General features: G+C 45.4%; 1 protein-coding gene and 2 long non-coding RNA genes across 4 annotated transcripts in view; 2 read left to right on the plus strand and 1 right to left on the minus strand.

Moving 5' to 3' along the window:
* Positions 1-108: 108 nt before the first annotated feature.
* PTPN1 (protein tyrosine phosphatase non-receptor type 1) overlaps positions 109-26,291 on the plus strand; it is a 62,406-nt gene continuing 36,223 nt past the window's right edge. Inside the window, exon 1 of one of the 2 annotated variants that reach the window (XM_023626744.2) lies at positions 109-351. In XM_023626744.2, coding sequence (XP_023482512.1) covers positions 289-351 — 63 coding nt within the window. In that variant the 5' untranslated portion in view covers positions 109-288. Of the gene's footprint in view, positions 352-14,119; positions 14,210-26,291 lie in introns of those variants that run through there. The other variant, XM_070246950.1, reaches the window with a different exon arrangement.
* Positions 10,470-14,057, minus strand: LOC138920028 (uncharacterized). The gene is made up of 3 exons (XR_011430625.1): positions 13,598-14,057; positions 12,923-13,328; positions 10,470-11,546 (listed from the first exon to the last, which is right to left on the minus strand). It is a non-coding gene; the product is annotated as an uncharacterized lncRNA (long non-coding RNA).
* LOC138920030 (uncharacterized) lies at positions 18,225-19,801 on the plus strand. The gene is made up of 3 exons (XR_011430628.1): positions 18,225-18,354; positions 18,731-18,804; positions 19,670-19,801. It is a non-coding gene; the product is annotated as an uncharacterized lncRNA (long non-coding RNA).

Raw genomic sequence — 26,291 nt, forward strand, 5'->3', positions numbered from 1 at the left:
GGGCTCGGGCTCCTTCCCCGCAAGCACCGCCCCTAGGCCCCGCCCCGCGGAAGTTCTTGCCGCCATTCTCGAGCGCTGATTGGCCCTCCCGCTTGGGGGGCGGGGCCCGTGGCAGCGCGGTGCGTACTTCCGGCTGCCGGTTGACATGAAGAAGCAGCGGCGTCTAGGGCGGCGGTAGCGGCGGGAGCGGCGACGCGGTGGGGCTCGGGGCTGCGAGGGCGACGCGGCCTGGAGCGGCGGACGGCGCAGCGGGCCCAGGAGGAGGCGCGGCGGCCGCCCTGGCCCGTCATGGAGATGGAAAAGGAGTTCGAGCAGATCGACAAGGCCGGGAGCTGGGCGGCCATTTACCAGGTGCGGGCGCGCCCCTCGCCTAGGCCGCGGCAGCCTCCCGAGACCCCGGGCCGCCCTGCCTCCGGGCCGCCCCCGCCCCGGCCCGGCTGCGCGAGGGGTCGACCCGACGGCGGCAGACGCCGGCCGCCTCCCTCTTTGTCCCCCGGCGGGCCCGCGTCTCTCCCGGGCCTCGCAGCCCCCCGCCCCCGAGCTCGCATTCTGCGCGCGGTGACCCCCGGGCCCCGAGGCCGGCCGTCGGCGCCCTCGCCCCGCGCCCCCGTCCGCCCGCCCACCCTTTGTCCCTCGGGGCTGATGGAGCACCCCCACCGCTTCCTTTCCTAGGCTGGACCACCTCGTCCTCTCTTCCTTTGTCTCCCGGGGGGAAAGGGCTGCTCGCTCCTCCCTCCTGCACGTTTCCTCTCCCCCGGTCTGTGTGCGTGAGTCCCGGGGATGACAGTCCCCTTCCCCCTTCCTGTTCATTCATTTCGCGGAGCTGGATGGGCTTGCCTGATCCGGGCCGGGCCAGGCTTGGGCGCCGGAGGTAACGTTTGCCGGACAGGACGGGCAAGACTCCTGCCCCTCGTGGAGCTTAGAGTCGAAGAGGGCCGTGAAACACGCAAGCGGGTAATTTCAGGTGGTGACAAGTGCTGTGAAGACAACGAGGCGTCGCAGTGGGGCGGAGAGTGACTGCACGGAAGGTGGGCTGCCTCGGAGGAGGGGGTCGGGGAAGAGCTGTCCGAGGAAGGGACGTTGGCTCCGCGAGCTGAAGGGGAGCAGCGGCGGCCCTGAGAATGTCAGGCCAGGGAGCTTTCCAGCCCGGAGGCCTGCGGCACCCGCTCCCCTGGGGCCCAGATACTGCCCTTTCCGCAGGGAGCGGGGAAGGGTGACGTTTTTGCCTTCTCTGAAATAGTATCTTCTCCCGGTGAGCATCTTAGCCTTCCGTCGTGGCTGAGACGATTGTGTCTTTCCGGTCCTCTCCCTGTGGGTTATGGTGGTTCGTAAGTAAAAAGTTAGGAAGATAGGGTTTCTCACATGTCTCTACAACATCAGATTAAAAACACGAAGAGAACTGCTTTCACAAACAGTTAAATCCTCTAAAGAAAATGTGTGCTCCCGATTAAATGTCATTGCGGGGGTTGTGAAGATTAACCAAAACCACACTCGGTATTTTAAATAAGCGATCTACAGAATAGAGAGATTTTGTTACTTGTGTAAAGGGAGAAGGCAGTTTATAGGCTCGAGAGGCAAATTGTGAGACCCATCAGCTGGTAGTGTTAAAATCTATTTTGAGCTCCACTTAAAAAGGAAAAAAGCTTTAAGCAGTCCTTTGGTATGCTTGACTAACAAAAGCCTTTTTTTGGCAGGCTTGGTCTCATGTGGATTTGCATGAGATTTATTTGACAGGGTTCTTTTTACTTGGACTGTAATGTATATTAACTTCGGGTAGACTATTATTTATAGCCACTGTAATTTGTATAAGTATGAGCAATCAATATATAAAATTTGTCTTCCGGGTCTAGTCTCTGAGTTAATTGAATGAATTCCACTAGTGACTTTGAGAATGTGTAGACAAATGTAATGCAGTGGACTCTAAAGTGGCTTTAAATGAACAGATTGTTGGAGTTCATTATGATATACCCCGTCACAAGTGGAGGGGGCCTCCAGGAGGCATTGGGGAAAGTCTTTTATACTGAAACTGAGTTGCCAACACATTCATATTTATAAGACGTTCTTGGTTGAATTTCGTTTCTTACCGTTTCAGAGCAGAGTAGACCTGTCACCCAAGCATTGTTAAAACTCGCCAAATCGTGCCACTAGCATGAAGCCTGTTGGTCTTCAATTAATTTCCCTCATTGTTCTCACATTTGAACCCAGGAGTCAGTATGCTGTATGTTGAGATTTCCCCAGCTTCTTAATGGATTGCCACCTTCCTGGAAGTGGTTTCTTTTGATCTTGGAGAATTGTCCACTATGGGCTTTCTCACCTCTACCATACAGATATGTTTCTTTTCTAAAATTGAAATCAGAAGCTCTTCTCCTTTTTGAGTTTAAAAGTGGCTCTTTATTGGGCAATTGTGGCATTTTTAAAAACGTAGAGTTCAAATGACCTCAAGTCTAAAGTGGCACGTTTTCCGGAGTGTGTCAATTTACCAAAAATGTTATTTTTCAAGAACTCAAAGAAACTGCGTTTATGGTTGGCAGAAAATGGCAGTTAAAAAAATTAATATTTCTTAGCATGTCACAATGAGGGGAGCCTTATACAAAGTCATTTTGAGCTTGCCTAGTCTGTTGTGATTAGAATAATATGTAATTTTTGCTTAACATTTTGTAAACAGGGCGGTGCAGTTATTTCTCACAATACTAACTTCTAACTAGAACAAAACGATGCAAAAACTTGGAAACAACTGGGAAAAGATCAAAGGGTGGAGGAGAGTTTCGAATGCTGAGGAAGGTGGTAGCTTAGAAACAAATGTTTCAGAGATTCTATGCTGGCTCAATTTCATCAAGTGAGCTAACTTAATTGTTTTAACGTTAATTGTTAATGCTAATAAATAGCATAGATACTAAGAAGCATTTAGATCTGTAAGAAGTCAGCTTTGATGGCATATATAGATGGCTTTAAAAATTGTTTTTTGTCACTTATATGTCTAGTTCGAAAGGGGAAGTAGTGTTCAGCGAGCCGCTGTTTGAGTTGGTCTGGCTGTCCAAAGAGGGGAGAGAACTGGTTTTCGCAGCTGGGCTGAGAGGAGAGAGGGCTCGATGAATGAAAATGCTTGAGGAGCTGCCCTCTGTTTGTAGTTTGAGGTTTTGGGGTCAGGTGTTTTGCTCTTTCTCTCCTCTCTAATTCTTTGATTCTCTGACACTGTTCTCTGCTTTTCATTGTGAATGATTTGATTGTTTTCAGATAAAGGAGATTGTAACGATAGCTCGTGACTTGAAGGCAAGATTTATTCCATGTTAGAGGCAGGCTTTGTGAAATGGGCCACTCTTCCAATTGACGTTTGTTTTTATAGCTGCTTTCATTATGAAATACGATTGAATGCCTGACTAGGTTAAAACCATGTTATAACAATAGTTCACCCAAATTCCTCACTGCTGTATACGGCTTATGTTATAGTCCAAGAAGATGAATATTAAAACCTCCCAATGATGTTTATTTAAATACCATCCTCTTCAGAGAAAAACGATGTTGTGCAGAAGAGAAAGATCTATACACTATGACTCACTTTTCTTAAAAAAAAAAAAAGACAAACGGAAATGACATGGAGAGACTGGGAAGTTCTGATCATCTTGAGTGACCCATCGGATGGAAACGTGCTGCTTCAGCCCTGGTTTGAGTGAACTAAATTTAGGTGTCTGACCACCACTTTGGAAATGGTGTAAAGACCTTTGTAATTGTCAGGACTCGTCCTAAGTTAACTGGGAGCACAAGTAGAATAGTGGAGGGAAGAACTTTTTGCTATCATTCTGTGTTTGACATGACTGGCCTGTTTATGGGAATACTTTGATGCTTTTGGAAGTACGGAAACCAAAGCCAGCTGGGGGATAACGGTAATACAGATGATTTTCACGTGCCAGTTATCTGTCGTTGGGCTCATGGCCTCCCCACTGTATTTTGCTTCTTAGCATGACTCGCTCCCCAAAACCTATAAAAATACCTAGTATTGAGTAATGTAATTGAATATATGCTGAATTTCATGATAGAAATAAATTTTAAAATTTCCTGTAGGAGTTTTTCACACTGTGAACTGACATAATTATGGCTTTTCATTTTCTTTCTTTCCTTTTTTTTCATTTTTTGAATTGTCTGTTTTCTGATCTTCTCGATTGCAGAACTCTTTTGGCAATTTTTGTCCTTTGCTGTGCTTTTAATTGCATATGCTTTTCCCAGAAGCCTCTCTGGGCCCATATGTGTTTTGCCCAAGCTGGCGTTCCTCCCTACAGTGTTTATGTTAATAGGTTCATGGTAACCAACTAATACTGACAAATAGGCTGGGCCTGTTTCTTCATCCTGCCCATATTCAGGAAGATGGGAAGTCTAGCTGGGTCATTGTTTCCGAGACAATGTAGTTTGGTACCAGTCGCTTGGTGTGCCTGTTTTGAATACCGAGGCGTGCTGGGGACTTTGACTGGTTCTTGGTTCCCTCTACCGTATTGCATCGCTTGGTCACCGTGGCATCCTGCCTACCCCCCAGTGGTCTAGGTTCTCAAAGTTTGCTTGTAACGCTCGCATAATACTGCTGTCGTTTCTAGTTTCACACTGCACAAACGAGTGAAAGCAGTAGCGTATTAACATGGCCCCTCAACAGTCTGTTCACCTCTCCCCCCACAGTGTGTTCTTCACGTTATCACTAGACTGATTCTGTTAACAACAGCCCTGAGCCTGTCACTCCCCTGTTTGACTCTTTCTAGCGCCGTCCTAGTACCTGGGAGATCCAGACTCCTCAGCATGGCAGCCAGGTTCCAGCTGTGCCTGCCGTGTACCTTCTGTTCTGGCCACGCTCGCGCCGTTCTCCGGACTCATCTCTCTGTGCCTTGGTTCAACGCCTTCTCCAGGCCGCCCTTCTCCTCAGTCTGGCTTGCTCCTCCCAGCTCAAATGTGAGCCTCCCCCTGTAGATTTTTGCTCTCTCACCTGTGCGTTTCTGTACCCCATCATGCTCATGTCTTCTAAAGCCCTGGCCTCGCGGGAGCTGTCTCTTTACATCCAGATCTGTCTTCTCCAGAGTCCGAGCTGTTGGGGTCGGCTCTCCCATCTTTCTCATTCATCGTGGTGTCCTCCACACCTGGCACAAGTACGTAAGAATGTTGGGATTGAATTGGCTGTCAGCACTTTGCCAGGCCCTGACAGTATAAAGACGAACAAGACATGGTTCCCAGCTCCCACTCTGGGTGGGAAGGAATGATAGAAACAATTCGATTCGGCTGCGTTGGTACTGCAGCAGAGGTCACTCTCAGAGAACACCAGCGCATTTTGAGCCGTGGCCTGATGGGGAACCTAGTATGGCCTGCTGTGGTGGCCTGGAAGAAAGGCTGGCGTTCTGACCCAGTTCAAGTTGATACCACCGGTTGTTTCTCGGGAACTTTAAATTTAACAGCCAATTTGTACTCGGCCTGAGGGGAAATTCATAGGAAACTGGGAGGTGATGTCGCTGTTCTCTAAGAATTATTGAATTACTCTGTTATCGTCATTCTTGACCTGTTCTCACATGCCTTCTAGAAGGCTTTGCTTGTAGTTGGTCTGTAAACATTTTCTGATCGTGGGATACAAAATATGGTTCTCCATAAAGTAACAACCCTTACAAAGTCTGTGATTTGTTTTCAAAGTATAAATGATGAAGGCAGACATTTTTGGCCTTTGATCAGAACACCCTTTGGGCCGAGAGAGTAGTTGGATCTTTTGTGTTTTCTCTAGTCTTAGCTTTACTACTAACAACGCTGAAGAGATCCCTTCCTTTCCTGGGTTTCAGTCCTTCCTTTGTGAAAGTGGTCCTAGGCTAACTGATTGCTAAGTTCACGTCAGTAGTAAGTCTTTAATGTACTCCCAAGAGAATCTGATGTTCCCGAAGTAATCCTTGTCAACACTGCAGTGGCTGCTCAGTTTTGTAAGGTGGTGGGTGTCAGTGAGTGCAGTTAGGCTCAAAAACTTTTAGGAGTTTTCTGAGTATAGTTAAAGATTCAAAAGAATTGAGTCTTTTTTCCTAAGAGTTTATTTCCTAAAATTAAACATTTTTAATAAGTAGGGTTCCTTTGATACAGTATTGTGGGAAGGTGAGTAGCACTGACATAGGAGTTATGCTTGCAGTTTTTCTCTGAGTAGCAATTGGGTGGTTTTTCCTGTAAAAGATAGAGGAACTGATTCTTGAGAATTTACGAAAGATTCAACCCCAGCTAGGTACATGAAGAGTAGCTGCCCTTTATGTTGTAATTTTAGAAAGAAACCTCCATCTGGCCTAAGCTTCATTTAAATAGTGTGATAGTTTACACAGCTGCCGTGTTTGAGAAGAAAGTACCTAAGTCTCCAGTATTTGAAATAATGCTTTACTTTGTAGACGTGGGCTTCAGAGTTCACTGGCTGGTGCCCTCTCCTTTTTCAAGGCAGCTTGACGTGATCGCGGGTATCTTACTGACAGTTTGTACATGTTGCATGGCTGGAAACTGGAAACAAGACCGTTTCACGTGGAAGATTTTTTTCCTGAAATAAATAGCCAAAGAAAAGTCTGGCCCCCCAAATCGGTTGACCTTTGGGGTGTGGTACGAGTCACACTGCAGACAAAATTATAACTAGTGATGAAGGATTTTCAGTCTTTAAAAAAAAAAATTGTGATATGATTCATTTTGCAGTTCTGAATGCTTATGATTCTACCAAGGCAGTAAAATTTTCTGGATAGCCCGTGGGTAATTGGATGGAATTGGTGCTTCAAGAAGTTGTTTGTACAGTGTGGACCCACAGCGTAGACGTGGCTTGTTAGCAAAGTAATGCTTAGGGTCTGTATTTTCTCTGGAAACTCTGTATTCCCTAGTCCTCTTATTCCAGGACTGTGCAGGAAATCCTGAGTCCTGGGGCTTAACTGCTTGTTGAAGTGCACCTCGGCCCCGGTGGGCTTGTGTCCTGGGGCCCTTCTCTCCTGCTCACGGGGGTTTCTTCCCAAAGACTGAGCGAGGCGTGTTTTCTCTCACAGAGGAAGAAGGAAAAGCCTTGGCTGTGTTTGTAACCTTTGTGGGCGAGCACCACCACTTGCAAAGATAAGATGAGCATAGCAAAAACTATGTGTCCAAAATTGTGTTTATTTAATTTATTAGTGATTAGAGAAGGACAGCTCTTTGTTGTCTCCATTACTCTGTTATGAGACGTTTTCTCAGGACCCTGACTTTTTTCTCTTACTTAATGGCTCTCTTATTGGTGCATCTTTTCCTTTTGAAGAACCTCATTTAAAAATTGCCACAGTAAGTTCCAGCAAACAGCTTCGCTAGTTTGTGTTCTGATGAGTACTGATTACTTAGAGAATTATACACTATTGTGGATTGCTTACAGGGAAAGAGAACATCAAGTAATTATTCCAAATAGTTGGAGTTCTCTTAAGAACAGGGGGTTACTTAAAAATGTCTGTAGATGAAATCACTTCTGAATATAACTTCACTCGAGAAAACAAGTAGGCAAGCTGTATTTAGCATAATACCAGAAATTGCTGTAAATTCCTCTGATGGTTAAACATTTGTCACTGTTGTATTTATGGCTTTGAGATTTTGTGCTGCTTCACTGTTCCGATAGTCAGGGCGTAGTTTGCTTCTGCAAGGGGAGCTTTCCCTGGGTAATAAATATTTGTGTGGCTCACTTTTGCACAGAGAGAAGGGGCCTCTGAGAAGATATTCTCGTCTTTTTTAGGGGGAGGATATATTGTTCTGTGTTTTTTTGTTGTCGTCGTTGTGCTTTGTTGTGACCCTGGTTTGAACTGTATTTTAGCAGCGTCTCAGAGTTAAGAGCACTGCCTGCGTGCCACCTCCCTGTGCCAGGGTCTTTCGGATCATCCTCAGAGGTGGGGTGAAGGGGTGGAGCAGAATGTGCAAGAGCAGGAAGTTGAATTAAGCCACATCAGGTTTACAGGCACAAAGCCACATTTCTGGAGCAATCCCCGGTACACCGGGTGATTTAGCCACACTTAAGGAGCAGCTGGTCCACATCTCTTGAACATTCTTTGAGAATCTACATCCCCGAGATGCTCGGTTTTAATGGGTTCTTTCAGTACCTGGACATCAGGTACTGAAAGATACTTAAATACCAACTTCTTTAAGTATTCCTTCATGTCCTACTAACAGTTTTCTTATTATATCCTAGGAATATTAGCGTCATGAGCAGTATTTTATTTCGTCTGTTCACACCGCAGTACCCAGATTTGCTGCTTTCCCTCATTTTTCTCCTTGCTAATGTGAATGCTTTTGAGAGTTTGAGTAACCACATGGAAGAGCGCACAGTGGTAGTTGCTAGGTTCTTTACTTATCTTTATATTTTAACTACTTGTTTCCATCCTTTGTGAGCTTGAATTTCCCTAGAAAACTTATCAGAACATCATCATCATGCAGAGAGAACCACTGTAAAAGCAGTTGAAGTTGAAGAAACCTAGTACCTTTTGGTCATGAACACTTATTTGTCAACTTCCTTTTGCAACTTGTTCCATTACTTGGTGACAGCAAGCTTTTGTGTTTCTCAACGGACTTTGTTCACTGAAAGATTTTGCTTTTGGAAGTAGGAAATAAATGGCTTTTGGAGTTGGAGGCAAGCTTTGGTTTGAAGTCGGAGGCTGGTATGTCCCTAGCGCTCAGTGTGAAATGCAGCTGGAGATGGGTGGGGTCCATCTAAAATTTCCTATCTTCAGTTTGAGGAGGTGGTTACCATTCTAACCACTTAAGAACTGCGCGGTTCATGCTGTTTTATTTACAGGGCAAAACTTAGCTCTAACGGTTTCCCTTGTACTTGCCTTCAAATTAATAAAATGGCATTCTCTGGTAATGTTGACATGCCAGGTCCAGTTTAGAAGGAAGGAAGGATACAGCTCAAGTTAAAGGATTAAATTGGCATCACACCTTTAGTTTTGTAAATGCCTTTAATGTTTGATTTTTGTAGGTTGATCATAAGGAAGTGATAAGTATGTTAGGTTATTTGTGGTTTGAGCTAATTTTAGTCTCCTGTTCACAGCTTGCTTTATATCCTTTGACATTAAAACATGCTTTCTAGAAAGACAAATTTTGCATGTAGGACACAATCTGTATTCTATACTTGGCTACATTTCAAAAAATATTCTCTCAGTACTTTGGAAATTGGACAGTTTGAAGCATAGTAACGTTCTTTTAAGATCATCGATTCCTTTGCTTAGTCAGTCTCTACTTTTCCAACAGGTAATTTAGATTCTTTCATAAATGCTTGGAAATCTTGCTCCAGGCCAGGGGCTAAAAGGGCATAGTTGAGAGGATTTTAAAAGAGTGTGACCGACTCTGAGATGTCTGGAAGTGAGGCTTTGACTAGCTGTGTTTAGGAAACCCACCCTGCCCCTTAGTTGATAGAGTGTTTTACTCCTAAGGGCTGGGCCTTGTGTCTGTCTCCAGTATTGGTTAGTTTCACACAGAGCAGTTTGCCTCAAAGCTTTAGTCCCAGGCTGCCCTGCTAGCCACCCTTCACCAACCACCCTGAACATACATCCCTCCAGGGACTTTAGAGGCAATGGGAAAAGAGCACTGGGTTTGGGTTCTGAATCTGCCTTTGACTATTATGGGAATGGAGGAGTTACATGCAGGATCTGTAAAACGTAGTGATTAGACCAGATAGCCTCACAGCGTGGGTCAGACCTAACATTCTACAAAGAGGGTCACACAAGGAGCCAGGAGAGTGGGGCACCTTTGCTAGAAAAATTGGGGCTTCGTGCCCTACTTGTGTTAGATTTGGTAGGTTTATATGCCGTGATCCCCTTTATCTAAAAGGGAGACAGAACTTTAAGTTTTCATATTAACTCAAATTAAAACTTTAAAAATCCATTATTATGTCCTTAAAAATGATAAAGCAGCCTGTGAGAGCATAAATCAGATTATTTTATAAAATTACTGAGTGCCAAGTTGATGAATGCAGTTTCCTTTGAAATTCTTCTCATGTCTAAAGAGGATTATTGGGTTTTCTAATTGGACTAAAATCTCCATTCATGGGAGAAACAACACAGTCCGATCCATGTTCTACCCTCATTCATAATAAAACCCAGTCACAGCTAATGTTTCTGGCGTTGTGTCCTGCGCCCCAGGCGCCAAGCCTAGTGCCTTGCATGCACTACTCTTGGTTATGCACCGTAACGGGGTCTCTACCAGCAGGGAATGTTTTAGGAGGACAATTAGGTGTCAGAGCCTCGTATTCTTCTCTGCCTGAGGTCTCCCGTGTCCTGAATCCAACTGTATGACAGCGTTGTGGCCGTGCTCGCACTGACACACATCTGCAGAGAGGGACAAAGAATCGTGCTCGCCTCCTGATTTGTGAGGGCATAGGAGGAGAGAGTTTGTAGATTTGACCTTTACCCAGTTTTCTGACCTCTTACCTCACAAACTGGCCACCCACAGTCATATTTTGCTTGGTCCACACAATGTTTTTAAAAAAAGAGAGGAGGTTAAGTTTTTGTCATTATTTATAAATCAGGAGAAATTACATACAAATCTGGATTTCTGGGCTTCTGAAAAATCTGAAAATCACACTGTCTGAGCCCGCCTTGGCAGTGGTCTGCTGAGCTGAGGAGCCCCAGTCCCGCGTGTGCTCCTTGTTCACCACACACAGCCCCACAGGTCACACTGTCCTCGCTGCCATCAACTCCCCAGCCCTTGGATGCACTTGAGTTTGCAGCCTCTACTCCAAGCTGGGTGTTTTCTTGGAGTTTGATATTAGTATTAGAGTTAAGATGATTTTAAAAAGATGCTTAACCTTGTAAGTAGTTGGTGAACTATCATTAGATAAAATCAAAGCAAGAGAAGACTAGCCAGAGAGAAGAGTCTGGTGTCTAGGGTGAAAATGCCCGAGGGAGTGCCCTGATATTAAAATCCAGGAGAAAACAATGAGCCAGGTACTTCTTTCCTTCCCTCTTCCCCTCCCCTCTTCATCCTCGGCGCCCTTAGGCCATGTGAGGAAGCTGGAAGCTGCCACCATCTTTTTCCACCTCAGGCAACTGAGTGTGGCTGTATTTTTGTCCCCTGTTCAGTTATTTCCATGAACTATTTTTGATGACCAACTTGGAAATTAAATTGGGTGGTCTAATTAGGACTTGATAAAAACAATGACTTGCCCAAATATGCTTGCACCGAGAAATCTAAGAAGTGGTGTTTTTAATGACTTGTGTTGTGACTTTGTTAGGAATGCTACCATTTGTCATGTGTCTGAACTCGTGACTAGATGGTTTCTCTACCTTATCCTCCCTATCAAGGGATGAAATAAATGATAGCCATAATAAAAATAAAGTGTAGGTTACAAAGAGTGTGTGTTGTTAAAGGTCTGTATCCCTGTTTAGCAACAGAAGTGCATGCTGTGTTGTTAGACATGCTTTTTTCTTTGATCCTTCTTGAACATCTGTTATTCCATAGAGGTATGTCGTATATGACACATTAAAACAAGCAGTAGATAAGGAAGATGTTTACCATTGTAAAACAATCGAGGTCTTTGTTCTATGCTTTGTACCTTTTCCCGCCAAAGCTGAATCCTGAAAAGACAAAACCAGCTCAGTATTTTAGCACTCCTGAATCATGTGACATGATGGCATTAGCCATTTTATGCTTTTTTGTATATGAAATTTTTTGTCTGTGAAAACACTCAGGAAGAGGTAGCTAGTTGAGATTGGGAGGAGGAGAAACAGGTGGAGGAGCTGTCGGGGAAGGAGAGTCTATAAAAGTAGTGTCTAAATGGGGATTCCAAGGGCAAGCAGGCACGAGCCCCGGGTGTTGTCTGGACCTCTCCTCCGAGCTCTCTCCCCCTTGCCTTCTCTGTTCGTGTGGGGCGTTACCTGAGCCTGCAAGCATGGGAGGCTGTTTAACTTGGGTCTTAACCCTCCTCCTCCCGCCCCTACACACAGTTCATGTGCATTCTCTCTTGATAGATAGATAGATAGATTTTTTTCCTCTCTCCCTTCTTTTCTCTTTCCTCTGCCGTTACCGTGATGATGACCTCCGAACCCTTCTCATTGGGGGGCATAGTGGAGGGGACGTCGTGGCATTGACCTTGCACTGTGGGCAGTGAAATCTCTGTGTGGGGTCTTCCACGCGTTTGGGTCGCCACTTGTAGCCCCTGAGCTCCAGCCCCTGCGCTGCGCCTGGTAGGCAGGGAGGGTGCATTCACTGTGCGAATCGATGGCGTGTTTGAAGGGATTTACTCCTCTTATCCAAGTATATATGCAGATGCTCTTTCATCCTTCCAAAAGGCAGAATTATAATGTATTTTAATATGCAAAGTAAAGGTTTTTTAAAAGAATCTTTAAGTATAAGACTGACTCACTAAGGATAAGTTAAAAATATGTGGCTAGTCCCCTGATTTGCAGGTGACGTTCTGAAAATAAAAGCCCCGTTTATTCATTGTGAATTTAAAGGATATTTTTAACACTGTTGGCTGGCTTGTTCCGCTGTGTGCTCTGTTATTAGCAGTTCTTGGTACGATAGCTTTGAGGGGTTCTTTCAAGTCAAGTGCCTTGTAAAATGAGTTACTGATAATTATCGGACTGCTAAGTGGTGAAGTGATAGGCTTTAAGTTTTAGCCATTTTACACTTTGGATGTGATTACAAATTCTGAGACTTTATGATTACTTCAATTTAAACACAGAAATTATCATCTTGAGTAATTCTGAATGATTTACTGATTGCTGCCTGTTTCCCATTCACATATTTACTAAACTCTTTCCTTGTCGTAGAGAAGCAGTCAGAATTAAATATCTACAAACCGTTCCAGTTATGAAACATCTTCCCTTTTCTCCTCCTCCTAATTCTAGCTGTGAAAATTATGTATAGAAGTAGTCCTAGATTTGGTTTTTTAAAAAATAATTGTTGATTGGTAGTTGCTTTAAGATTTGAAGAGAGAAGTTTTTCTTACCAGTGGATGACAATGTAGGATAAAAGAAGCTTTGACTATCTTTTCGTGGTGAGAGGGATGATTGAGTGGGTTTTGTCTTCCTTCTGGTTGTGTTTTGGAGTCACTGACATGTCGCCGAATGGACGCTGGGGAGTGTCCGGGGCAGGAGTGGGTGCGTGGAGTAAAGGAGCAGGAGTTCCCCAGCCTCCCGGCAGAATCACGGAGCTGTGGCCGGTCGGTGGCCAGAATACCGCGGGAAGGAGGCGGCTGTTTTTCAGATGAAATGAGCTAGCGAGACTCTAGAAGGCCTCCTGTACAGAAGTGCAGACTTGGGGTGAGACCCCTGCTCTCTGATCGGCTTTGTCTTCAGCTGTGCTCAGGCTTCCTCCAGCTGCAGCTCTGCCTCCCGCCGCAGCGCTCTCGCTTCCTTCTCCAGGGGAAAGGTTTGAAATAAATAGGTCACTGTGTCCATTGTTCACCTCCCGGTCACTCCTCGGCCCAGGGAAGCTAGGGCCCCCTCCCTTCCAAGCCACTAAAATAATTCTTGACACGGTCACTCTTAGCTTCCTTGTTGCTAATCCAACAGATTCTTTGCATCCTTATCCATTGCACCATTTAACATGGTTGACCTCTCTTTGCTTCTGGATTATTCTCTAACTCTGCTTTCTATAACGCTCTCTTTTTCTTTTTTCTTACCTTTTACATCTTCTCTTTCTCTGGCTAGTCCTAGCTCTCACTCTTGGGCTTCGTCTCAGTCCCTCTGCTGGAGGAGTTCTTCAAGGGTCTCCCTACGCCGCTCCTTTCATCTGACTCTCAATCTTTGTCCTGGAGTCTCATTTATTCACACAGGGAGCAGTAATGGCCCTTGACTTCAGAGCATGTACATACCTATTCTTGCACGTATTCTGGTATAGCTTTCAGAATACTTTTAGTTCCTGAAATGGTAATGCTCTCTGTCTCTCACAGAGCCTTTGCATATACTGTTTCCTCTGCCTAGAACATTCTACCTCGCTTATTCTTGTTCTTCCTTCCACTCACGTCTTAGGCATCCTCTTTGGGGATGCGTTCTCTAATTTCCCCTTCCCCGGGGCCAAGTTAGTGCCTTCTAGAGGGCTTCCCGCAGCCCCTGTGCTCCCCCTTTCCTGGCACTTGGTGTGATTATGCGGCGTCATACCCATTGTTCTGTAACTGCCAGGTTACTCACCTGTTGCCCAGGAACCTGTGGAGTCTCCTGAGGGGCAGGGCTGCTTTGTTTCAGTCCTGTGGATCTTTGTACCCAGCATGTGCCTGGCATTTAGAAAGTACCCAGTAAGTAGTTCCTGAATGAATGGATGAGCTGTGCTGTTCAGAAAGTTCATGAATTGGAAACTGGTTGATAGGGAGGCATAGAGTTTATGGGATTGTGTGAATCACGTGGTCCTGACCCACCATCAGCTTAGCACACTCTTTGTTTTCTCTGTTACCCTTTATATTTTCCATGTGTGGCATACCCCTCGCCCCACCCATGACATTAGAAGCCCCTTCTGAGCGAGAACCGTGCGTCGTTCTTGATGTCTCCCCCACAGTGTCTTGCGTGTAGTTGGACCTCATTTCAGTAGGCCTGATCCTGCATATACACACACACACACACGCATATGTGTATAAGTTTGATGGAACTAAGTCTCATCTATAATCTGTCCTTATCTTCCTCAGCTGGTCCTGCCTTTGTGCCGTGCACAGACCATGCCACTCTGGAGGGGCAATTTCCCTGTGGTTTATTAGCTCTAGTGTTCCAGCGCGCTGGCCAAGTATGAGAGATGTCAGTGGGCGGAGAGTCTCCCTCATTCAGACTTCATAGGTTTGGTAGCTGGGACTGACCAGTGCTGACAGGAAACAGAGGCATTTATTAAAATCCAGAGAGTTGTCAACTTGCAGGAAGCAGAGCTCTTGTTAGCATATGATTTTGTGGTTGGTTTGCTCTCCTCTATTAAAGAACCGGACAAGAATAGGAAGAGCGTGTGTGGGTCTCTAAAGTTACAGCCTTTTTCCTAAGTAATTTGCCTTTAGAGTTTCATTTGTTTGCCATTTCCTGAGATTTTGATCTTGCCAGAAAGTTCACAGCAAAAAAAATTCTGGGCAGGTAAAGCATTTGCATCTGAAACGAAATCATTGTTTTTAACTTTTTTCTTAACCTATTATCCTTGGTTCAACCCTGAAGATTATTCTGTTATTTGTGGATCTCAACTTTTGCCTCATCTTTCAGATCTTATGAAATGAGTGGTAGTATTTGAATGGAGAAGAGGAAGAGAAGAAAGAAAATAAATGTCAGAAGTCTTGTTCCTGCCTAGGCAAGCTTGGCTTTATGGCTCGGAGCAGAAGGGCACGTCTAGTGTGGTGAAGAAAGGGTATTTAGGGTCGGTTTGGCTTCTTAATGTATTTGATTTTTTTTTTAGGTCTGTCTTTTAAACTGGAATTTGTACATGAATATAATTGAATTAAGAATAAAAACACTTAGTTTCACAATTTGTGGAGCACTTTCCTGTTACCTATTTTAAACACAAAGCGTCGGGCTAAATGACTTGGGGCAAGGATTTTCAAATGACCTGAGATCCAGCATGCTCAAGTGGTCACAGAGCAGACCTGTGACCCAAAGGACACCCCCTTCTTCCTGTCTCTGTCCTTCCCTCCAGTGTCCTGCTGCTCCCTGGTGCCCTGGGATTGCCTTTCATCCAGGTAACTGCTCGTAGACAGAGTAGAGGTTTCCTGCTAGGCCGTGGTGCTCGCCTGCTTCCATTTTCCTGCCAGAGCAGAGATTCTGAATCCTCAGTGTTATTTACTGAGTTTTTAAACATAAAAATGCCTTTTAACAAGATTGAAGGCCCAAGGCAGAAAGTTGAGAACAGAGTAGAAATAGCTTTAGAGACAGGGTTGCTGGCAGGAGTCTTGGAGAACATGGCCAGCTTTGTGTGGGAAGCCTGAGCATTTGTGTTGCAGGACGTTGTGTTCGGACGTACTTATTCCGCCCCCGTATTGTAGTCCGTGTGTTTCTGAGTCCCCACCCACAATCATACTCTGTCTTGTTTTCCCTGTCCTTCCTTCCCCTGCTCACCGCCCTCTCCCACCATGGCGACCACAGCCACCACTAGCAATTACCCACGTGTTGGCTCTTGAGGCTGCTTCCCTATAAGGATGCAGGGCGTGTGGTGTGGGCCGTAGACAGTGAGCGACCTCGGTGGGTTCTTTCCCTGTGCACCTCGTGACGTGTGGCTGACTGCAGACCGGCAGTAAACGGCTGCTTCTGCTGTCTCATCTGTCTGCGTTGCTCTCCACCTGTGTGTGTATGGGTACTTCTGTCATCTACCAGTGCTGGTCACAGAGGATGGATGATAGACGCAAGCACATGCTTAAGCAGCTGGGGAGAGATGTTAATAAACAGCTGAAAAACTAACTACAATAGCCTGTAATATAGAACAGGGTCAGTTTGTGGCAAAATTTTGTGTTCATGACTTTGTTTGTTTGTTTTGAGGAAGATTAGCCCTGAGCAAACTAGTGCCAATCCTCCTCTTTTTGCTGAGGAAGACTGGCCCTGAGCTCACATCCATGCCCATCTTCCTCTACTTTATATGTAGGACGCCTACCACAGCATGGTGCTCGCCAAGCGGTGCCATCTCCACACCCAGGACCTGAACCGCCGAATCCCGGGCTGCCGAGAAGCGGAACGTATGAACTTAACCGCTGTGCCACTGGGCTGGCCCTTGTTTGTTTTCTAATATCCCCATATAGACCTTTTAAATTGATGGGCTTCATGTAAAGGCCATGGCCAGTGTTATGTGCCATGGAATACCTGGCTTGTGGGACTCAGAGTTTGTTACTATCCATAGTGTCCCCTTAAATCTTATTCGGGTCAGTTCATAGGAACAATGTTTAGATGGAGTTTTCTGGCTGACGTGATGTCAAAATGGTAACCGGGCATGAAAGTACAGACAGTCCCCTAATGCACAAACATGTCTGCCTCAAAAGCTTGCAAGTTGGTTGTCTGGCACTCTGAACTGTTTTTCTGTAGAATCAGTGTATGAATGGTGGTTAGCTTCCAAGCCCTCCCGTGGAACCTATTTAATCTGCAGTATACCTGAAGTATTCCTATTAATATGATATGCTGTTTCTTCGTAGTGTTACTGTATATGATAATGATTACTATGTGTAATATTTAATGATACACGTAATAGTGGTTTTCTGAGTAAAAACTATTATGGGTTCCATCTGTGGGGTAGTGTGCATGTGTGTTTGTTGAGGGGTCTGGATGTGCATTATTAATGCCCCTCCCAGGCCACCCTGGCGCCTCGCTTCCGAGTGAGTGTGGACCCCCACAGATTTTGGAAGACAGGCTGGTTTGAAGGCTGTGGAGGGTGGATTAGAGCTGTGAGGAGTATGATTAGGCTGGAGTTTCTGGAGCTGGGGAGCACTGACACTTAGCTCCCAGAGACACTTCTTGGGCCTGGCTCTCTCTTCTTTGCCCCACTTTGTTTTTGTTTTCTTCTGGGGTCTCCAGGTATTGGCTTGTTTTCTCCTTGATTACCATTTTTTTGCTTTTGACCAAGGTTTTTGCCCCTGGTTACAACTGAATATCCTGTCAGAGTCTCCTGTTTCTGAAATAATATGTAGTTTTTTTGAGGTTTTCTAAATTAAATGTGGCAGAGTTATCACATGGTAATTTTGCTGTGAGACATTAGAGAATTCCAGAGGACTCATCTTTGTAAACCGTGCGTGTATTTCAATCTCATTCTCCTCTCTTGTAGATGGTGTTGCAGAGAACAGCAGCTTTTATCGTTTGCACTGCCTCCCTTGATTCTGTTTCTTACTTAAGATTAGTTTTCAGGTAAGACCTTTCCATGACAGTACGTGAAGCCGTACAGTGCCCTTCCTGCTGAAACCCTCAGAAACCGTCTGCCGGGAGACTGGACGAACCTTTGGCTAGGTCCCGTCGTCCCTCGTGGCTCGGTTGGTGCTTTGCTTGGTGCACAGGGCTGGCAGCCTAGGGCAGTGGGAGCAGACGGGCCTGGGGCAGCATTGGAAGGCCCTGGGGCCTGGCCCTGGCGGCGCTGGGAGAACATGATTTCTCTCTGGGGCACTCGTCTCCCACAGGTGCCGTGCTCCTCTCCCTGAACCCCGAGGCGCTCAGCTTGTACCCCGTTTTGTCCTCAGCCAAACACTGCCTCAGGCACTGGGCTGTGAGCTGGTGGAGATGGCAAGCCGGGTGTTTGCAGTCGTGGGTCGCTCTCTGAAACCTGCCTGTGGAGAGCTGCCGAGCTGGAGGGTCCCTGCTGTTCACAGGCCACCTTTTGTCCCTGATTCGATGGCTGCTGCTTCATTTCTCAGCAGAAAGGGGCACCCGTGTACCCCCATGCCCACCCAAAAAGGAGAGTTCGCTGCACTGCTTCTGAAAGGTTCCGTCTGGCATCGCCGGACCCGAGGAGGTGGGTCAGGTGGGGCCGGCCGGGCGGAGCGCGCCTGCTCCCAGAGCCAGTCATTCTGGCCATGTGGCCGAGGGGTCTGCCGTTTTGTGTCCCTTTCATAATTATGAGCACAGACGCGAGTGAGGGGATTGTCTGGCCATAGAAGCTGTCGTATTAAACAGCACTTTCTACTTTCGGCAAATTTTATCCAAATGAGACTTTAGATTTTCTCTAATTTACTGGCAGTTCTTCTAAAAAATGTCAGTTTTTGCAAGAAAACAATCACTTAAGCCATTTTTTACCTGTGCAAAAATGCTACATTATTGTAAAATATATCAGAAATGGATTACCCATAAATTTTATGTATTTTCTAACACATTCTTTTTGTATTCAATAGGTTTCCGTAGACTTTCTCATACTTTTGTTTAGAGGACGGACTTTGTAATGTGGAGCACTGCTTTATCTTGTCTTGTAAGCTTGATTTTTTTTAACTACTAAGCATTTTTTTTGTATTGAGAAATTCATTGAGTAATTATAAAATCAGTGGACATTTGTGTTTACTGGTTAACTTATGTGTCTGTCCTTAGTTGCACTATCTCAGAGCTCACGGTACTCGTCAGCGCAGTAACCTCCCCTCCAGCCGGTTGATTGCCGGATCCTCCAGCTCGGCTCTTGACCCCGCGTCTGAGCCTCCTTCTCTCTCTCCTCGTCCTCTTCCCTCGCCTTGCTTCAGGCCCCCTCATCGCTGGCCTTTCACAGGTGCCTTCAGCCCCTCTCTTCCCGGGAAGAGAAGTGACGTCCCCATTGCTGAGAGTACAGCCTGCAGAGTCCTTGGCCTCACCCAGCTCAGGCGCTGCAGGCTGCCTGGGTACAGGTGTGCGCCCAGCTCCCCTGGCCAGCCCCTCCCCACCCCCACTCCTCCCCACACTCCAGACTCCGTCCTTATGGGTGCCCTGTCGCCCGCCTGCTGGGCCTCCACCGTCACCTCCACTCACAGTCCCTGCCTCAGTGGAGCACCTGCCGCCTGCACCCTACACTGAGCCGACTTTTCTAGTAAATTCCCTTTTTTTTTTGTATTATGGAAAATATTAATATGCTTTCTCTGTTGCCTCTGTGAACACGTTAACTTTGCCCTAGTGCGCCTGAGGAATCTGTCTGCCTAGGGGAGAATTAGAATTTGGTTACGGAAAGAAAGCTACTAGATGAACGTATTCAGCTCCTAATATGCCAAATAGCATTTTTTGCAGCATACTGTTTCTTTTTAACACTTAATAACAATTTATGTGAATAATCTTTTTATTCTCTCGCTTATATGTTACTTTCTTCTTGGCTGGAGTGTGAACTCTCTGGGAATATGGGCTCGTGTAAACTCGGCGCCTGACGTGCCATAGCGCCCGCCACCGTCGCCTTTTGGACTCGGATTGTACACACACGTCCCCTCCTCGGCTAAACTGTCCTGCCCCTGCCAAAGGAAGAAGGGAGGCAGAAGGCCCTCTGAGTTCGCCTTCCTCTGTCAGACCAACTTGATAGCCTCTGCAGGGAAAGGGGGCTGCAGCCGAGAGGAGACTCGGAAGAGGTTGCATTCTGGGCTTTAGAAGATCTGAGACTGGGATGTGGGCGGTCTCAGGGAGTCTTTCCAAGGTGAATTAGAATTGGATACAGTTTTTGCCTCCTAGCTAACTACAGAATCTAGTTACCATAGAAGATGGGAGACCTCTGTAAATCCTTCAGAAATGTTTGTGGAATTAAGTAAACCATATTGAAGGACTCAGCACTTAAGAGTCATCTACCTAACAATTATTGGAAGAGTCTTAATTTTCCCTATAAACCATTATGATGGTCGGCTATAAATTCACATAAATTATGTTGGCTCTTAATTCATTGAAAGTGTATCAGGTGACTGCTGTTGCCAGGCAGTGTGCCAGGCACTCACAGGGGTGATCAGGAACACACGCCATGGTCTCTTTTATAGTCACAGGAGGGAGACACATGAAACAGTCACACAAATGATTAATTTTGATTGTAGAGGAAGTGCTGTGAAAGAAAAATAAAAGGTGCGAGGAGGGTGTTGATGAAAGGGCTGTGGGCTGGTTTGAAGGGGTCAATGGATGCTTAACTGAGGCCTGAAGTTTGGGGTGGGCGAGCCTTGTGGTTACAGGTGGCTTAGCAGTTTTCAAGAACATAGGAAGGAGGGCGTGGGCTGGCCGGCCAGAGCATTGGTCTCCAGAGGACACCATCTCCTGAGAGACTGACTCCTGGAACTTAGTTACTCACTGGTAGGAAGTAGTACTTGCCTTTTGTTATCCAGTATTTAAAAATTAAGAATTTACCCTAAACCAGAATCCCATGATTTGTTGAGCAGTCCTGTGCTGACTTCACTCATATTCTTTGCGATTTCGTAAAAAATTTTCTTGTGTCTAAAGTCTTGATTATGTCCTTTACTGCTTGTTAAGATTCTTATTTTTCTCATCTTATAGTGTATTTCACTATAAAATGATACGTTTGCTGTGGAAAACAAGAAATTTTTCTTTATCCCTATCACTACACAATAAAAGTACTATAACGTTTTGTCTGTATTCTACCAATCGTATTTTTAATTGAAATTTTTATTGAGCTCATTGTAGGTTCGTGTGCAGTTGTGAGAAATAATTCAGAGATTCCTTGCACACTTTGCCTAGTTCCCCCTCCCCCATGTTAACATGCAGCACTTGTGCAATATCACAACCAGGATATTGACATTGATGGTTGCTCACGTTATTCAGATTTCCTCAGTTTTACTCGTACTCACCTGTGTGTGCATTGTTCGTGTTCCACTGACTTTGGTATACGTAGTGCTATTTTTGATGTGATTTATTCTGGTTCTCTTTTATTCCGCCCTCAAAAAGCATCCGCTCCTCAATCATGTATCCCTCTGATCTCATATTTTCTCTAAACCTGTTTAAGAAAGCAGCTACTTGTAAGAGAAATAAATAGGTTGAAACAGAGTTGTCAGTCTGAATGTACTTTACCAGCCTCCTGGTTGTTTAGAGACAGTTTAGCCCGTTTATAATCTCTGACCTTTCTGCTGAAAGACACTCTGGAGGTTTTCTAACCAAGAGAGAACCATTTGGTGCCATTCAGAACATACTGAAGCATGGGGCCGGCTCCGTGGCCGAGTGGTTAAGTTCGCGTGCTCCACTGCGGCGGCGCAGGGTTCGGATCCTGCGCTCGGACATGACACCACTCGTCAGGCCACGTTGAGGCGACGTCCCACATCCCACAACTAGAAGGACCTGCAGCTAAGATATACAACTATGGACCGGGGTTGGGGGGGGGGGGCAGGGTTGGGAAATAAAGCAGGAAAAAAAAAAACATACTGAAGCATCAACAGCGTCTGAAAAAGGCCTGATGGTGATAGAAATGTCAAGTTGCTTGTAACTTAAGCAGAGCAAAGTAGAAGAATAAACATATAGAGCAAGTACCAGTAACAGGCTTTTGCTCTTAATCGTGACTGAATGTTCTTCTCAGGTGGTAATAATTGTCTGATTATCCACTGACTCCCCCTCTGTGGGACAAATAACCAAAAAGACAGCCAGCACCCTGCTTAGCACATATGCAGTCGGTAGATTTTCAGTGGTCATGTGATTTTCATATGGGGTCTGGGTTTCAGTGTTGCTTGAATTTTCTAAATGAGAATATATTACCTTTTTAATCAGGAAATATCCACAAGTTTCATTTTTGGGGTGTAAAAGGTAAAGAAACAATAGACATGGAAAATAAAAAGGAAGTTGTTTTAGAGTAACTGAGTTCAGAAAGTATGAAGAGAGCAGGAGAGAAGCCAAAAAGATGGGTGCTAGTCATCAGATTGCAGGGGGAGCTAAAAGCACATCGACCAGGTGGTCAGCTGGAAAAATTTGACAGTTGTAGCTTGCTGCCAAGTGGCTCCGTCCAAGCGCGTGGAAAGGACCTGAGAAGAGAAGCTAGTTAGGGGTGATTGTCAGGTTAGGTTGGGGTGGTGGGGAGGGCGCTCTTTCTGTCCAGAGTAGGATCTCAGTGAGGGTGGGCTCTCCCTAATGGAAAGTAACTGCTGAGTTCTAGCTGGCCTATCCACAGCTCTTAATAATTAAAACTTAATAACATACGAATAGAAGGAAGCTACGAAAAGCAGGAGAGCCTGTTTGACAAACCTGTTAAAATGCTGAAGTTACTTTTAACCTAACCCGGCTTTTATTGAACATTGTGTGGGAGGTTCTAGATAAAGTAATAAGATAAGAAAATTAAGTTATTGCTAAAATATTGGGAGAGACAGATTTATTCTATTTGCCAGTGTGATTAATACACATGAAAAACCCAGTTAAAAAAACATGAGCAAATGAAGGTAGGTTAGACGGCTGGCTAACAAGATCATGTTACAGAATAATGTGTATAGTGTGAGCCTGTCCATGTCAAAACAAGCAATAAAGTGTGTGTTTGACCCGGACAGAGAGCACAGCTGAGTGCTGACCAGAGGGGAAGGCGGCTGGGGTTGGGCGGAAGGTAAAGCAGCGCTAATGCACGGTGGCGGTGCAGTCTGCACAGGACACTGACGAAGAACGTGCACCTGACGTTTCACAGTTAGAAACCCCAGGACCTCAATAACATCAGTGAAAAAAAGATTTTTAGGAGTTTGGAGAAGAGTTTGGAAGAGTAGAAGCTACTAGACTGTTAACATTGGTTAAACTTTTTCATTATACCTTTGTATTATTTACACTGAACATGTTATTTTTATAATTTTTGAGGAGAAATTTTATAAATGATTCAGTCTTTGGTATTCAGGAATGTTTTTACTTTCTAATGGTTACTTCTTTACTCGTATCCTTATTGCATACCCTTAGTGCCCTCGGTTTTTGGCTGTTAGCGTGATTCCTTTTGGTGAGCGGTCTGGAAGTTAGCTAGCAATCGTTTGTTCTCCTTCTCTTCCCTCTCCCCCACTGTCTGATTTGCAGTATTCACAGTTGATATCTGAGGATTCTCAGTTTATATCTATCAAACCGATCAGCGAGATTATTCTGCTTTTCAAACACTCTTCCTGTTCTGCCTCCCACACTCCCTTTTGATAGTTGTGCACTCCTTATGCAGCACACTGTCTCCCTTCCATCCCCCCGTTTGTCTTAGACCTGCTAATAAGTATGAACGCTCACTGTGAGTTCTTTCCTGCTCTCTCGAGTCATCGTGGTTGCCTCACTGTCGACTGTTTCTCAGGAAGGGTTTATGGGAGCAATATTCTGTAAATTAACAGTGCACGTTCATCCACTTTGTCTCCGGCCTGTGTGTTTGAAGGCCTCTTTGTCTGTAAAAATCTTTGGATCCTATTTGCCTTCCTTAAGTAATTTAAATTTGCTATTCCATCGTCTTCTGATGTAAAGCATTGCTATTGGTGTTTGACAGTCTCGTTATCTTTCCCGTCTAAGTTTGCTTAGATTCCCACAGGGTTTCTTATTGACCTTTTATTTCAGAGTCTCTCATTTATTGTATTTCTTCAGTTATGTTGCTTTGGTTTCCTTTTTCAGGGGCTCAGCCTGTTATGTGTGTGTGTGATCTTCTTTGCTTATCTGTTTCTTTGACTTTCTCTCAAAAAATTTTAAATCTTCATTTATTTAAAAAATAAGTGTGGGGCCATCCCCATGGCTTAGTGATTAAGTTCAGTGCACTCCGCTTCAACAGCCCAGGTTCGGATCCTGGGCACAGACCTATACCACTCATCGGTGGCCATGCTGTCGTGGTGACCCACATACAAAATAGAGGAGATTGGCACAGATGTTAGCTCAGGGCCAGTCTTCCTCAGACAAAAACAGGAAGATTGGCAACAGATGTTAGCTCAGGGCAAATCTTCCTCAGCAAAAAAAACCACTACCACAAAACTTAGAGTAGATCTCATGTTAGGTATTCTAACAATGATAAAAAAGAAAAAAATTATTAAATATAATTTCAAACTTACAGAAAAATTGTAGTAGTAAAGGAACCTATTTCTGTTTATTTCCTTTTGATTTTTTAGAACTCCCCACTATTTTGTTTCTTTTAAAGCATTAAATGTTTTTATTTGCTCTCATATTCCTCATTTTGTCTTCATTTCTGAAAAGATTTTTTTCTTTCCTGATTCCTTTCACTTGTCTTTTTAAATCTTTCTTTTTTGTAGTTACCTTGTTTCTTGATTTCTCCTTCTCATTTACATTGTCCTTCCATAGCTTCTCCCATTTCCTTAACCTGGTCAAGCTTTGGATTAGTTTTCATCTGCGTGGGCGTCTTCGAGGCTCGCTTTTCCCTTTGGCAGGGGTGCTGTTTGTGCCTCGCTCCCACTCGTCTAAGGATGCTGTGTGGGACGCAGCTGCTCCTTGGCTGCTGCTCCTTCTACGGTGGGCAGAGCTGCCCCGGCGCCTTGGGAAGGAAGGGACCGGTCAGGCAGATGTTCTCGCTCAGGGCTCGCAGGCTCCCTCTTGAGTTTTCTTTGTGAAGTGATTTTTTAAATGACCTTGTGCTCGCTAAGATCAGCCTCCCCTAATCTTCCCGTCCAGCCTCCCCTTTCCTCAGAGCTGTGTCCTAGGTGGTTTCTGTAAAAACCTTCCTGAGAGCCCAGCCCTTGAGCTGCTCCTTCCCCAGCTTGTAGGGAGAGCCTCGACTCCCTCTCAGATGGAATATAGCCTTCTCCAGGAATGCACCATGTCAGAAAAGGGCACCACCCACGGCAGGATTAGGGGGGGAGAGGCACATCCTTCCAAGAAATGTTTTCTCTCACACCCAGCCATTCCCTGTGTATCATGGCAGGAAGTTACTCATTACTGGAAAATCACCCATGACTCCTCTATTGAGGAGCGCAGGCAGCAGGCAGAGTTCTCCAGGTTAGTCAGGTCATTGGTACTTTCTTATGCAGTCATTGTTTTCCAGTCTCATCCTCAAGCTGTGTCTCTCTTATTAATTCCAAATTCATGGCTCTCACCTTGTTCTTCCTCACCTGTTTGGTGCGCTCACTCAGTAAGTCCTCCCAGAGGGCCCTCTGTCTGCAGGAATCGTGCTCGCTGGTGCGCCCGCTATACCTGCTGATGTCTGCCCCTTTGTGCTGCGGAGGCTCATACGTCATCTCTTCTGGAAAGCCTCCTCAGCCCTGCTGAATAGAAGCAAGAAGCTTAGGAAGTGTCATGTGTCCCCTGTGCACCCTTTGGAGTCTGCGCACGCAGACCTGGGTCGCAGGGCGCTGTAGTGTGCTGCGGGCCCAGTCTCTCCTTTCTGACCTTTGGTGTGGTGCCAAGGGCTTGGAGAATGACGCAGAAGCAGACTTCTGAAGTTGCTGTGATGGAGAATGTCCATTCCTTCTCCACCCCAGCCCTCACTGCTGAAGTGTCCTTTCAGATAACAGTGCCAGGACAGACTGAGTGAAGCGGCTTGGACATAGCAGCTGTATGATCTGTTTTCTCCCGTTGATGCCAACCAGAGTCTGCAAGAGAGGCTGCTGGTCAGCCGGGCAAGGAAGATCTCTCTTTCCTCAGCATCAGACATGGCTGCTCCGCGGTTACTTCTGAATTTACTCTTCTCACTTTTATTAGGCAACCTTGATGCCTTTCCCTTCTTCCTGTAGAGTAGATTTCCCCTCTGATCACTACTTTCTACTCGACTGTATCTGTTTTTGGCCACGGGTGGTCTTTCCCCCACTAAGTGGGAACTCATTCAGGATGGGACCATGACGTAACTACCTGCCCCATCAACGCTTGGCACAGCTTGAAACACGGACAAAAGTTAACTGCAATTTCAGTGATTGATTGTGGCCTTGATTCTGCTGGGGATCTCCAAGCTTGCCTTTGACATCTTATGTAAGACTGAGCTTTAAAGAATATACTTGGGGGGTAAAATCAGTTACATTTTGAAGAATTTCCTGTCCTCTAATGAACATATCTCATTGAAATCTTACCCTCTCTGCTCTGGTCATCTTGCGAAGATCGCGTTTCAGC

The sequence above is a fragment of the Equus caballus genome, chromosome 22 (genome assembly GCF_041296265.1).
Source record: "Equus caballus isolate H_3958 breed thoroughbred chromosome 22, TB-T2T, whole genome shotgun sequence".
Taxonomy (NCBI): domain Eukaryota; kingdom Metazoa; phylum Chordata; class Mammalia; order Perissodactyla; family Equidae; genus Equus; species Equus caballus.